The sequence below is a fragment of the Malaclemys terrapin genome, chromosome 16, assembly GCF_027887155.1.
Source record: "Malaclemys terrapin pileata isolate rMalTer1 chromosome 16, rMalTer1.hap1, whole genome shotgun sequence".
NCBI lineage: Eukaryota > Metazoa > Chordata > Testudines > Emydidae > Malaclemys > Malaclemys terrapin.
This window is the reverse complement of record NC_071520.1, coordinates 11,220,676-11,235,248: the sequence shown is the minus strand read 5'-3', so window position 1 is coordinate 11,235,248 and position 14,573 is coordinate 11,220,676. Positions and strand designations below refer to the sequence as shown.

Here is a 14,573-nt window from a genome sequence, read left to right as displayed (position 1 = left end):
ATCAGAAGCAATGTTGTTCTTGAGAGAGATGGAGACTAGTGAACTAGGTTTTCACCTGTAATAGCAGCTATCTATTATAAGACATCCCTTCCTGCTTATGAAGAAAACATGGAACTGACACCTTAGATACAGACATTAAAGAGGATCTTCTTTCCAAAGAAAAACGTTGCTGTGTACTAGTTCTGATTAGTTCAGTGGCAGCTGCTAGGGGCTACTTCCAGTAGCAGAGACAGCCCCGAGAGAGATCAAAAACTAACTCAGAAATTGAGATGTGAGAGGGGAGGAGGGGAATTTGCTTTATCGGATTGCAACCTAGTTTGGCAGCATAGAATAAAATTGTTTCTACTGGGCAAGTAACAGTTTCCAGAGGACAAAGCATTCCTGTTCCTTATCAAATGTCAGGTCCCTTACAATATGTGATCTTTCATCTTCTAGGACAACAGATCAGACCCCTGTTTATGACTGGTATAACAATAATATTAGTGTGGTGGTTTAATCTCTGGTGAGAATATATGTATGAGGGTCAAATTCATCCCAAGTGGACCTCCATTGAAGTCAATGGAGCTACCTAAGGGATGGATTTGACCTATTGTGTACTTCGAAGGTTTCACTGTTTTTTATCTTGAGAAATCCATCTGGCTCCTGCCTGTTTAATTTATCCCACACATCCATGTGATTTCTACCTGCTCTGGTTTTGAATTCTTTCTCTACTTTGCCATGAGTTTGTATCTGAATTGCTAGCTTTCAACCTTGCACCTACTCACCCTCCACATAGTGGCTATATAACTCTGTAGAAATAAGAAATAATGCAGTCGTGTTGTTGGATGACTTTCAATGAGCCTGTTGATTAGGATTTATTAACATCCTTGGTGCTACATTGTCATTGGTATCAGGAGTCCTTCTGTTACAGCTCCCAACCACTGGTACCAGCACTGGTCCTCCAAATATCTGAGACTGGTCATCTTCCCTCCTTCTGTGTTAGGCCCTGGCATGTTATTGCTGCCCATTCAGTTGTGTGTTTTCCAACCAGGAATGGAGCTTGGACTGTACTATATGCTCCAGTCAGGCAGCAGCAGGCACAGGCTGGTACAGGGAAGGTCTTAGTCTAGTAGGCAAGTACAGCTGCCTGAAGAGTTTGGGACCTTCTTTATTCTTAGGTGTCCGTTGCTGACTCATGCTGACTATAACATTATATGAGTGTTTCTCTTCTGCATTACACCAATTGGATCAGATTCAAACACAATCAGAAAGTCTGTTAACAAAATTGAACCTCCACAGATATTTCCCATCCCTCCCAAGGTATAAGAATCTCAACCTGCAATTGCTCCTCAGGACAGTTTTATCTCTAACAGTTCAAAGAAAAGCAGTGGGCCTGCATCTCAGTTACACACTGTGGAGTGGAAATGGCCTTCTAGTTTAAACAACCTTTCCCCTCAGTTCCCATCCTTGCCCTAAACTCAGGAATAGGGGAAATGAGAACCAGTTGCACTGTCTGGAAAAAGCATTAATTATCCTCTGATCCCAGGGTCAGGCTGGGTCTGTACCTGGTGAGGCACTAACTGCTGCCGTCAATGGTGCTGGTGACTAGACAGGTGGTGCTCTTCCCTTGGAGTCATCATTAAACCAATACCCCAGTGTGACACTGCAGATTGGTATGAGCCTGGAGGTGCCTTCATAAAACCAAGGTCCTGATCATGTGCACTCTTTAAAGATCCAATGACACATTTTGTAAGAGTCAAGGTGTTACCCCAGTGTGAGGTCTCCTGATCAAATTCCAACTCAGGTGATCATATTCTGCCTTCCTAAATGCCCCCTCCAGTTTTTTAAGTGAATACAGGTTTCTTCTTCACTTCCTGTTCTGAACAGTTGTGTCATGTTGCTGTGCAGTGTTACATAGCTGCCACATTCTATCCCAGAGTGGAGGCTGCATATCAGAATGGGATGAAGTGATCCATTTATATCCCTTCCCAGGGTGGTTGCAAGGGGCTATAGATGTGCAAAGTATTTTAAGTAAGGGATAGGTAGCATAGAGATTAGAATATTTCAACACTTTTGATTTAATAGTGACTTCAGGCACAGGTGTATTGAGTTTGGTAGCCTCACTTTGGTACAGTAGGCTACTAAACAACTGCGCAGGACCACACCAACTGTAACAGCTGTTTGCCTCTATTCCAAGAAGGGATCTTGAACTGGAATAGAAGTGTGATTCAGGTTTATGGATCCTGCTGACTATCTGCAAGGTCACATGAATATCACTGGATAATTAAAAGGGAGCCCAAAGTTAGCTAAGCATCTTTTACTGGATATACATCATACAGTTGCTTGTTATTGGAAATCAATACCACTCATGGCTCATCAGAGGAAAACAGCAACTGGAGCTGTGATGCCGGAAAGAACCACAGCTAATTTTGTTGACAAATACACAGGATCTGCACTGTACCTGGTGCCAAACTCTTCCCTGATTTACACCTTGTGCAAGCCGATTGACTCCGATGATATTTCATGAAACATAAGTCAAGACAATACATAGTCCTTGGAACTTACATTGGGCTAATTTAGAGGACAAAAGATGAACCTGATCCAGCCAGCAGGTTTGTGCATGTCAGTGGGTTAGATATTATGTTGTATATTTGATGAGCAGAGCAATAATGGATATTTGTTTAGCTTGGTTTTACTTTGATGTTTTTACCAAATCCTTTAAAAATAAAGATCTATTTTAAAAATACATCACTAACAAAATTAGTGCTCCCTGGCAGAGGTGGTGTGCACAGGAATCTTGCCCATTGCCCCTCGGTGCTTCTGTGTGCCTGGCTTCCATCCCTCGGGCTCTTTAGAAGCAATTAATGTGATAAATTCTTTCCCCTGCTGATCAAAGGGTAGACTGCATGGATGTGCTCAAGTGAAACCGTGTTTTTCTGTGTTCATAACACACAGGGGGCTCTGTGAATATACTCTGCATATCTCTAGTGCCTTCCAGCTGAGGAGCTGAAAGACATAAGTGAATTAAGCCTACAAACACCACTGTGAGGTAGGTATTATCCCCACTGTACAGACAGGGAACAAAGGTACAAGCAGGGTGACTTGCCCAAGATCTTTAGCATAGCTAGAAGCAATGTGAATAGCATGTCTCCCAATTCTGCATGTTAACCACAAGTTCCTCCTTCCTTTTCCAGTGGAAGATGTCAATCAGTGGGTGCTCAGCATATCTGAAAATCAGGGTATTATTCTTTAGGTGCCTATACATTTAGATGCCCAACTTTAAGAACTAAAATTTGAAAATTTTAGCCTTTATATGCATATATGTACATTCATGCAGGGGCATGTGCACATTTATTGGATTGTAAGAAAACAGGATATATGAAGTTGTGTGTGTGTGTGTATTTTTAAATAGAGGGAGTTGTGTTTTGTGTGTGTGTATCCTTCTAAGAGAGCTTTGTGTGTACATATATTTATGTGTATTCTTGGAGAGTCCTCTGTATGTAAACATATAGGGGTTTGTGTGTGTATATGTGTACATATGTACATACATATATAAGATTGTGTGTACACTAAATAAAATTATTTTGTTACATGATACAGGTTGTGTGGATACATTTAAAGAAGTCTAGATACAAACATGTTGGAATTTGTGTGAGCATGGGTACATGTGAATGTTTGGAAAGGATTTGTATGTGTGTGTATATTCAGCTTGTCTTTGCACACAGGGATGCATGTGTGTGTGTGTACCCACACAAAGGAGGGTATGTATGAAGGCTATATATCTGGATACAGGGGTGCCCACATGTAGGTTGTGTGTATACATACAGAGATGCGTGAATGTATGTATGTTGACTGTGTGTATACATACAGGATGTGTATGTGAGTGAGCACACACGCAGGGCTGGTGCAAGGAAGTTTCACGCCCTAGGCGAAACTTCCACCTTGCGCCAACCCCCACCCAGCTAACCCTGCCCCCCGTGGCAGCTAACCACGCCCACCACAGGAGCCCTCCCCCCCCGTGCGGCAGCTAACCCAGCCCGCCACCTGGGGAGCCCGCTGCCCCCCCCACCCGGGACCCCCTCCCGCAGCAGCTACCCCACCTCTGCAGTTAACCCCGCCTGGGGAGCCCCCCTCTATGGCAGCTAAACCCGCCCGCTGCCCCCCTCTGCAGCTAACCCCGCCTGGGGATCCCGCCCCAGATCACCTCCGCTCTGCCTCCTCCGCTGAGCACACCGGTGCCGCTCTAATTCTCCTCCTCTCCCAGGCTTGCGGCGCTGATTGGAGGAGAATTAGAGCGGGGGCTGTGTGCTCAGCGGAGGAGGCAGAGTGGAGGTGATCTGGGTCGGGGAGCAGTTCCCGCCGCCCCCCCCCCCCCCGCCCCAGCTCACCTCCACTCCACCTCTTCGCCTGAGCGGGCTTTTAGGCGCCCTCAACCACTAGGCACCCTACGCGGCCGCCTAGTTCGCCTAGTGATTGCACCGGCCCTGCACACAGGCATATACTTGTGTAGTGGTTGTGGCCATGTGTGCTCTTCTTCTACCATGCGACATCTTCTCTACTAAATACCTGTTGGATAATGAGGGCAAAGAATTATCACTGCATCCTCCGTGCTCCTGGGAGGAAGGAGCTGTTGTATTTAAATACCTCCTCTCCTTGGGAAGTTGGGGAGGATTTGGGGGCCGCATACGTCACAGCCTCCCACAATGTGTCACTGACTTCCTGCTCCAGAACTATTCCTAATGGTTGGTGGGTGAATCTGTGAAAGCTTTGCAAGATGGGGTCAATAAGGGGAAGAGCCCTTGGAAGTTTGGGGGTGGGGATTAAGCTAGAATATAAAGAAATCTCCTAAGGAGAAACCTACACTGAGACTGTAGTGAATTCTGCTGGCCAGCAGCAGAGGGCGCTTTGGTGACACTGACAGAGCAGAACCTCCCTCACTGGAAAGTCCCATAAAAGGCAGGGTCCCCTGGAAGGGAGTGGAAGGGTCCCCCAGGGACAGAAAGTAGGGAGGGTCTGAGTGGAATGGGGCAGAGAGGAAATGTTTGATGTAGGAAAATGAAGCAGAGAACAGGGTGCCTTAGTGAAGATCTTCCTTGGATCACAATCCTGACCCTTCCCCTGAAACCAGAGTCACAGCACTGGATTCATGCTAGATGTCTGTGTCAAAACCAGCTGTTTCCCTTCTGCAGGTTTGCGCTAAGCTCAAGGGACCTGCATTCTGGGCCTGGGAACCAACTCTTTCCTATCCTCTGATTCTGCACCAGGCACCCATGGTTAGGATCCCAGAGTTGTCTTTATACCAACATCCTGTTTCATTCCCTCTCTATAGTTTAACATTCTGGTCTCAGAACAGATCCTTTCTCTGCATCTGGGCTCACTCTGGATACCCACTTCTATGTCTCAAACAGGACTTCACAGACACCACAATAAATGCAGCAGGAATAATAGTCCAGTCAGAGAAAAGCAGCTGGAGAGGAGATTATGCTTCCCTCTTCTGTTTTATTCTGTGTTATCCAAGTTCAATGTTTAATCAGCTAGGAAGGAGACTTCATGGAGTCAGTGCTAATGTGGGAACTGGACTATGACCCACTGAAGAAATGCCCTGCCCCCCAAATGATTATGTGAATCTAACATCTTAAATGTGCAGCTGTTAGAACTAGTCTTCTCAGTTCACCATAAACATTGAGACATGACGGCTCATCTCTGCTATAGCACAGCCTAGGACTACATCCAAGAGCCTATCACTGCAACACAATGACATCCCCTCTGCTATAGTACAACACAGCATTCTAGGACCTCCATCACTCACACACATCTGTGTAAGACAGTCTGGGATCCGGGAACTTCCATCACTGAAATATAAATGACTCTTTCTCTCTCATCATTCAGACTGAAGAGTATTCTTCCTCTGCTTGGAGGACTCTAAGTTGTGGGCCTGATGCAGCGTTCTTAGTCAGGCAACACTCCCATTCAAATCAATAGGAACTCAGAGTTCCCGGTGATGTCAACGAGAGTTTTGCCTTAGTAAGGACCTCAGGATAACATGGAGAACAGGGAGAAAGTGCTCACTCCTTCTCTGTGGGTGGCTGGGACATATTCTCTTGCCTTGACGTTTCTGGCTCCTTTTGGAGAAGAGTGTTCCTCATGGCAGTCACTCACCCCTACAGCTTGGGACCCCAACCACCTGATAAGCAGGGCTAGTTCCTTTCACTCTGGTTTGATCCATGATGCACCCTGACTCCATTGCTCTTCTACTAGTAAACTCCAAAGAGATGGAAGAAGACAGACAAGAAAAGGGAAAGAAAAAGAAAAGAGGGGGCTGCAAACAAGATATTTCTCCTCCTCCTGTTTAATGTTCATTTGGTCACTAGAATTAAAACCAGATCTGGGAGTGGGACTACAGACACCAAAAAGATAAAGCCTCTCATGGCCTCTGAAGATGGAAATACAACAGGCCCTTTGGCCCTGGGCACTTACAGACAGAGCCTGTAAATATTTGATAGGCCCTTATGGCTTTCTCTGACCCGCATGATCCCCAGGCTATTAGAAAGCAGTTGACAGAAAACTGTGTTGGGAAATCACTTCATTAAAAAATTTAACAGCCAGGCAGGGCGTGAAAGCAAAACAGCTCTGAAAACTGCCGGGTCTCACATGGCGGGATCACTTACAAATTAATATTGCATGGCAAACGCCAGGAAAGGCTCTGCTTAAAGGGCCAGTACTGTGGAGCCAACAGATCTAAACAAGAAAGAATTGGAGTTATGCTACAACTGAGCTGCTATCCTTGCTGCCACGCTATTACATTGCTATGCTACCAGACTATTGCTGCATTGCTATCCTGCCAGGCTACAGCTGCCACACTATTGCGGCAGCACTATCCCTACTGCCATGCTAGTTCTGCTCTGCTGTCCTGCGGGCACAGTACCCGCATCACTATCCCTGTTCTGCTACTGCTGCAACACTGTCCTTGCTGCCACGCTAACGCTGCAGTGCTATCCCTTCTGCCCGGCTATCCCTGAACCACTATCCCTGCTGCCACGCTAACGCTGCCGTGCTATCCCTTCTGCCCGGCTGTCCCTGAACCACTATCCCTGCTGCCACGCTAACGCTGCCGTGCTATCCCTTCTGCCCGGCTGTCCCTGAACCACTATCCCTGCTGCCACGCTAACGCTGCCGTGCTATCCCTTCTGCCCGGCTATCCCTGAACCACTATCCCTGCTGCCACGCTAACGCTGCCGTGCTATCCCTTCTGCCCGGCTATCCCTGAACCACTATCCCTGCTGCCACGCTAACGCTGCCGTGCTATCCCTTCTGCCCGGCTGTCCCTGAACCACTATCCCTGCTGCCACGCTAACGCTGCCGTGCTATCCCTTCTGCCCAGCTATCCCTGAACCACTATCCCTGCTGCCACGCTAACGCTGCCGTGCTATCCCTTCTGCCCGGCTATCCCTGAACCACTATCCCTGCTGCCACGCTAACGCTGCCGTGCTATCCCTTCTGCCCGGCTGTCCCTGAACCACTATCCCTGCTGCCACGCTAACGCTGCCGTGCTATCCCTTCTGCCCGGCTGTCCCTGAACCACTATCCCTGCTGCCACGCTAACGCTGCCGTGCTATCCCTTCTGCCCGGCTATCCCTGAACCACTATCCCTGCTGCCACGCTAACGCTGCCGTCTATCCCTTCTGCCCGGCTGTCCCTGAACCACTATCCCTGCTGCCACGCTAACGCTGCCGTGCTATCCCTTCTGCCCAGCTGTCCCTGAACCACTATCCTTGCTGCCACGCTAACGCTGCCCTGCTATCCCTTCTGCCTGGCTGTCCCTGAACCACTATCCCTGCTGCCACGCTAACGCTGCCGTGCTATCCCTTCTGCCCGGCTGTCCCTGAACCACTATCCCTGCTGCCACGCTAACGCTGCCCTGCTATCCCTTCTGCCCGGCTATCCCTGAACCACTATCCCTGCTGCCACGCTAACGCTGCCGTGCTATCCCTTCGGCCCGGCTATCCCTGAACCACTATCCCTGCTGCCATGCTAACGCTGCCGTGCTATCCCTTCTGCCCGGCTGTCCCTGAACCACTATCCCTGCTGCCACGCTAACGCTGCACTGCTATTCCTTCTGCCCGGCTATCCCTGAACCACTATCCCTGCGGCCACGCTAACGCTGCCGTGCTATCCCTTCTGCCCAGCTATCCCTGAACCACTATCCCTGCTGCCACGCTAACGCTGCCGTGCTATCCCTTCTGCCCGGCTATCCCTGAACCACTATCCCTGCTGCCACGCTAACGCTGCCGTGCTATCCCTTCTGCCCGGCTGTCCCTGAACCACTATCCCTGCTGCCACGCTAACGCTGCCGTGCTATCCCTTCTGCCTGGCTGTCCCTGAACCACTATCCCTGCTGCCACGCTGACGCTGCCGTGCTATCCCTTCTGCCCAGCTGTCCCTGAACCACTATCCCTGCTGCCACGCTAACGCTGCCGTGCTATCCCTTCGGCCCGGCTGTCCCTGAACCACTATCCCTGCTGCCACGCTAACGCTGCCGTGCTATCCCTTCTGCCCGGCTGTCCCTGAACCACTATCCCTGCTGCCACGCTAACGCTGCCGTGCTATCCCTTCGGCCCGGCTGTCCCTGAACCACTATCCCTGCTGCCACGCTAACGCTGCCGTGCTATCCCTTCGGCCCGGCTGTCCCTGAACCACTATCCCTGCTGCCACGCTAACGCTGCCGTGCTATCCCTTCTGCCCGGCTGTCCCTGAACCACTATCCCTGCTGCCACGCTAACGCTGCCGTGCTATCCCTTCTGCCTGGCTGTCCCTGAACCACTATCCCTGCTGCCACGCTAACGCTGCAGTGCTATCCCTTCGGCCCAGCTGTCCCTGAACCACTATCCCTGCTGCCACGCTAACGCTGCCGTGCTATCCCTTCTGCCCGGCTGTCCCTGAACCACTATCCCTGCTGCCACTCTAACGCTGCCGTGCTATCCCTTCTGCCCAGCTGTCCCTGAACCACTATCCCTGCTGCCACGCTAACGCTGCCGTGCTATCCCTTCTGCCCAGCTGTCTCTGAACCACTATCCCTGCTGCCACGCTAACGCTGCCGTGCTATCCCTTCTGCCCGGCTGTCCCTGAACCACTATCCCTGCTGCCACGCTAATGCTGCCGTGCTATCCCTTCTGCCCAGCTGTCCCTGAACCACTATCCCTGCTGCCACGCTAACGCTGCCGTGCTATCCCTTCGGCCCGGCTGTCCCTGAACCACTATCCCTGCTGCCACGCTAACGCTGCCGTGCTATCCCTTCTGCCCGGCTGTCCCTGAACCACTATCCCTGCTGCCACGCTAACGCTGCCGTGCTATTCCTCTGTCACGCTAACTGTGCTCCTCTCTCCCGGCCGCCATGCTAATGCTGCACTGCTATCCCTCTATCACACTAATGCTGTATTGCTATCTCTCCTGCCACACTGCCACATTACTGCTATACCAATATCACAGTGCCACACTTCTGCGCCACTGCCACATCCCATTGCCACGCTGCCATTCTACTGCACCACCATCCCTGCAACATGCTGCCATGAGGCTGCTCCAACATCGAACACCAGGCTGCCATACTACTGCACCACTCTCCCACCCGCATGCTGCTGCACTGCTATCCTCCTGCCACTGCCATTCTCCCACACCACTGCAGCACTGCACTAGTATCCCTCTACCACCCAGCTGCATTACTGCACCACTGCACTAACATCTCACCACTACACTGTCACTCTAAGAAACTACTCCTGGATCATAGCAACATTGCATTAAGTTCACTGTACAAAATTGTATTTCCATAATACTGCACTAATTTTACTCTCACTAATTCACATTAATCCTCCCCTCCAGCACTGTATTAACATTTCACTCACTGTTTTATGGTATTACAACAACACGGCACTGCCAGACTGGCGCAGCCCTGTGCTAACATCACACTGAGTACAATTGCCATGAGACTGTATATCATGCCTTTACAATATTATATTACTCTATCATTAGACTGCCAATCTGCTACACCACTATGCTGCCAAGCTACAACACTACACAAATATCCCATCCTTGAACTGCCAAAATACGCGCACACTGCACCAGTATCACTTCCTTATACTGCCCCAGGACTGTGTTATTATATTACTGCATTGTCAGGACTGTACTATCAAGTCGCTCTGATGCTGTACAACGCCCAAGCATAAGTACCACAGTAAAATGCTTTTATGATATTATGTATTACTCCACAGAGCCAACATACTAATATGTCATTAGCCTAATGTGACACAGTGGCTTATACTAATACACTATTACACCACCCTACATCTGTTTATCCATGCACCACTGGACTACTGCAGTACAGTACGATGCACTGAAATAGCACTATTGCTCTATATACAATACCAGCGTACCTTGAGTGTAGTTAATAAAATACTTCTTTCTGCATTACCGTACCCCTGACAGTACCGTGCCTTAGCATTAGCCTGTAGCATACACCATCAATGCACCACATAGCTGTGCTAGCACACCAGTTATATATTTATAGCACTTCTCTCCATGCTCAGCGTTTCTTCCTGTACAGTTACAAATCTATCTGCCTAAGACACAACTCTGAGTCCTGGGCTGCTATTTCACACTGCTACTGCAATAATGAAATACTGTGTGAAGTCATCCCTGCAATGTTTTCTGCCTGTCTGATTGTACCACTGTAGTATTCTGCATACGTGGCCATATCATTGCACCACTATATCAGCAGAGGAGGACGTTACCTTGTGTATCATTGGGGCAAAACATACTGGTGCCCCTGGATCATGCTTTGTCGTTGCTGTAAATCTGCAGCATTGTGCTCCCCTCCTAATGTGTAACTAAAAATTTATTTTAACTGCTTCACTCACTGTGTGATAACAACACAGTGGACTGGGTGTGTTAGCTAGAAGTTCCTGGACTAAAGAAACTGTTTATGGTGCTGTTGGTCTCTTCTAATTACAGTGTATAATAAATGGGTGTTGCAATTCCTTTCACGCTATACTGCAATCCTGGGCATTACTGCACCCCTGTGACACTGCATCCACCCATGATTGAAACTTGGGCTCCTACAGGAATAATTTCCTGTCCTCCCCTACTACTGCAAACTCACATTTCTATCCAAGTGCTAACATTCACTTCTCCACTCCTGGGATACAGCCTCCATCCCTTCTATTACCATGACAAAACGCACTTGCTTCTGTCCTAGGGCCTCCATCCATTCCTGAACTTTACAATTACAATTTTCTTTACTTTGTGCTTGTGCTCCTGCATCCAACTATTTCTGCATTCCATGCTGTAGCTACCAGGGCATTCCTGCATTGCTGTGTTCACCCATTCCCAAATGTTCCTACTACAACCCACTCCACACTCCTGTCTTACATTATCCATTGAATGGTCATTTCATCTAAATCCTTTCAGAGAAGGCAAGAGGCAGACAGACACAGATACAGGATGTCAGGCTATGAAGAAAGATCTCTGTTTATTCACAAGCACAGGGGCTATGCACTGGGTAAAAGAGCCAGAAGCAGCATTTCATCTGTGCCCTTCTTTCTTGTAAGCAAGCTGGCATTGTTGAACTGGGGGGACTAAATCTTGCAGAGTTTATGGCATGCAGTAGAAGGTGGTGACACCTGAAAGTGGGTAGGCAACACTGATATAATAAAGATGCCATTCAGAGCCAGTTTCCATCAGTGGGAAAAGAACAATTAAAAACTAGGTAGACAATGGCTTTTGTGTTGGGGACCCTGGTATGGATTTATTTTGTGGTTCTGATACTTTGAGGCCATGCAGTGCTATAGAGCTAAAATCCACACTCAGTTACATCCCCACTGCTGTCAGCCAAGTTGCAGAGATGTAACTGAACAGAATTTAGCCCACAGATTTCCAAATATGCTGGTGGCATATTGCTCTTTGTCACCTAGTTGAGCACTGGCACTGACCAGGACCCTGAATGTTGCTATTGAAAGATTTTATCTCTGAGTTTTGATGTCCTGTTTGTGGGGCTGGGGGAAAATACTAGTTCTGAGTCCACTGCAACAACAATATTCATACCCCAACAAACAAACTATTGTTGATGATGCAAAGTCCTGGGGAAGGGGAACAGGTGAGGTTTGATTTTCTTCAGTGCAGTCAAGGTTATCAGAGGAAGACAGCACTTTCTGACACTGAACTAAACAGACCTGATGCACACTGTCCTTGCTCTTGACTACTAAGGTTCTGCTCCTCCCTTCCTCTCTTCACCACTCCAACTTGATTAGACATTTCTACAGAACCTCCCAAGCCAGCTTTGTCTATAAAACAAAACCACAAATCCTAATTCTGGTTTCACTGATCACTCTCTGTACTGGAATTTAGCACTTCAGGCTACTGGTTTATACCTACAGTTGTGCTTCTGGGAGATTGCAGTTACATTAATCTTCCTGGAGATTACATTTCCCAGTACTGTAACATCCCATAATGGTTCTAAATGAAAATTGGAAGCGAGGCTCCCTTTGCCTCTTCACTTTTAAAGAGTAGCCCTGTCAGGGGTAATTTCATTACCAGGCGCAGTTTAAAACAACAGCTTTGCACCGAAAGAGCTTGCAAACACTGAAAGCATCTGTTCCATCTCAACACACTGACTGAGAGGGTTTCAGAATTGGGTCAGAAGGATTTTTGTCCCCCTCCCTTCTTCTGACAGCTCTGCCATCATAAATGATTCATATTCTCATTGCACATAAATGTACCTCAAGGAGAAGTAAACATATAAAGAAAAGAAAGGGCGTGAGAAAGACTCTAATATCTGCATGTGTTTTTCAGATCAGGTTCTTTTACTCCCTCCCTCCTCCCCCCCCGACACAGACACAATTTAGCTCAGACAACTAGAGTGGATTTTCAGTGAACCAAGGAGAGAGGGGGATGAGGTGAGGGGTGGGATTCATTTTGGTGCTGGGATGAAATAGAATTAATTGCCTGATATCTCTCAGAGCACCACACACCGCGCAGCACATGCAGAGCCAACTAGAAAGAACCCTTTGTCACACGGCAGACTAGGGCAGCTGCGGCAGTGTCCGCCTCCCAAGGGGAATTCCTACAAGCCATTGATCTGACGGGGTTTGTTCTTTCGTTAGGGAAGACACAAAGTACACAGGTGCCCCCCTCTCTTTATCAATAGACGCTCGCAAAGCCAGCTCCCAGCCCACACATCTGAGCCTATCCCGTGCCCTTCCGCGGTACAAACCTTCCTGCTCCACACAGACACACGCACCCTAGTTCACAACTGCAAGGAAGACCCCCCCTTTAACTTTGCACCACTGTGATGCAAATGGCCCCGAGAAGTTTTGCAGAGGCAGCCAGGAAGCAGTGCATTTATAGCTGTGAGCTTATCTCTAAAGCACAGGGGGGCTCTGAGCCGGCAAGCCAAAGATGTGTAAAAGGGCAGAAAGACGCGGCTGCTGGGGGAGGATGGGAGGAGGGCGGATGTGAGACACTCTGGTCCTTACCTGGCCAAAGACGGAGCTGAGAATGGGGTGCAGCTGGTGGAAGAGGGGATCTGGTTCCCCGGATCTGTCGCTGCTGTTGGACTTGGTGGAGTACTTGCTGCTGGACTTGGACAGAGGTGACGAGCCTTCAGAGAGCTTTAGGGACTCTCTGCTAGACCCCTCTCTGTGACCGAAGAAAAAGTCCTCCTCCCTCTCCTCCCCATCCCTCTGGGTGTGCTGCTGCTGTTGGTCCAGGCTGGGATGCTGCTGCTTGTGGTGGTGATGGTGATGTTGGTGATGATGCCTAGATGTCCTCGCTTGTTCCTTGCTGCTGCCTCTGCTTGGACCTCCTTCTGCTGGCTCTGGCTGGCTCTCACCCTGTCCATGTGACTGCTTCTTGAGTCCCTTCACTCCATTCTCCTTGACTCCTGGGTGGCAAAGTGGCCTCCTAGAACTGGGGTCCCCATGGAGCTGTTCCTGGCTGCTCAGCTCCCTCGCTGGGTACCTGGGTTGCCCCTTCCCGTCCCGGGCATGGTTCTTCCTGGGCTGGGGCTCTGCTCCTGCCGCAACCCTCCGGCTCCCCCCTGCCTTCAGCAGCGAAGTCTTGGATTCGCTCTTTGCAGTGGGCGAGCTCATCTCGGGCAGGCTACAGAAGCATCTTAAACCCAGTGGCGGCGGCTGTCTGGGGGAAGCTCTCCGCCCGGCAGTCCCCGCAGGCTGGAGGAAGTGCTCGTGGCATGTCCTTCAGAAATCTGCTTAAATTCAGCACCACAGCCCATGTGACAGCTCCAGACAATGGCCTGGGAAGGCACTGGCTCCGCCAGGAAGCCGGGGGCTGGAGGGCACCGTCTCCTCAGCAGCAGCCTTGCCTCCCCCTCCCCTTGCTGGCAGCCCAAGGTGCCGACGCGTAGCTCCTTCAGGTGAGGCGCTCAGTCTCCTCCTCGCCTCCCCAGCGAGAGGAGCCGACCCGGGGGCGCTGGGAGACAAGCAGGGCGCTCCGTGGCGTCTCCCACCCAGCCCGGGCTGCGCTGTCTGCAGCTTCCCAGCAAGCTGGGGGAGGATGGAGATCGCTGCGGCAGCTGCATGAATTTTTAA

General features: G+C 49.6%; 1 protein-coding gene across 2 annotated transcripts in view; it reads right to left on the bottom strand.

Moving 5' to 3' along the window:
* The window catches only part of CABP1 (calcium binding protein 1), a 34,052-nt gene extending 19,877 nt beyond the window's left edge, over nt 1–14,175 (bottom strand). For both annotated transcript variants that reach the window (XM_054006572.1, XM_054006573.1), the window contains exon 1: nt 13,500–14,175. In XM_054006572.1, coding sequence (XP_053862547.1) covers nt 13,500–14,114 — 615 coding nt within the window. In that variant the 5' untranslated portion in view covers nt 14,115–14,175. The remainder of the gene's footprint in view (nt 1–13,499) is intronic.
* Nucleotides 14,176–14,573: the final 398 nt, after the last annotated feature.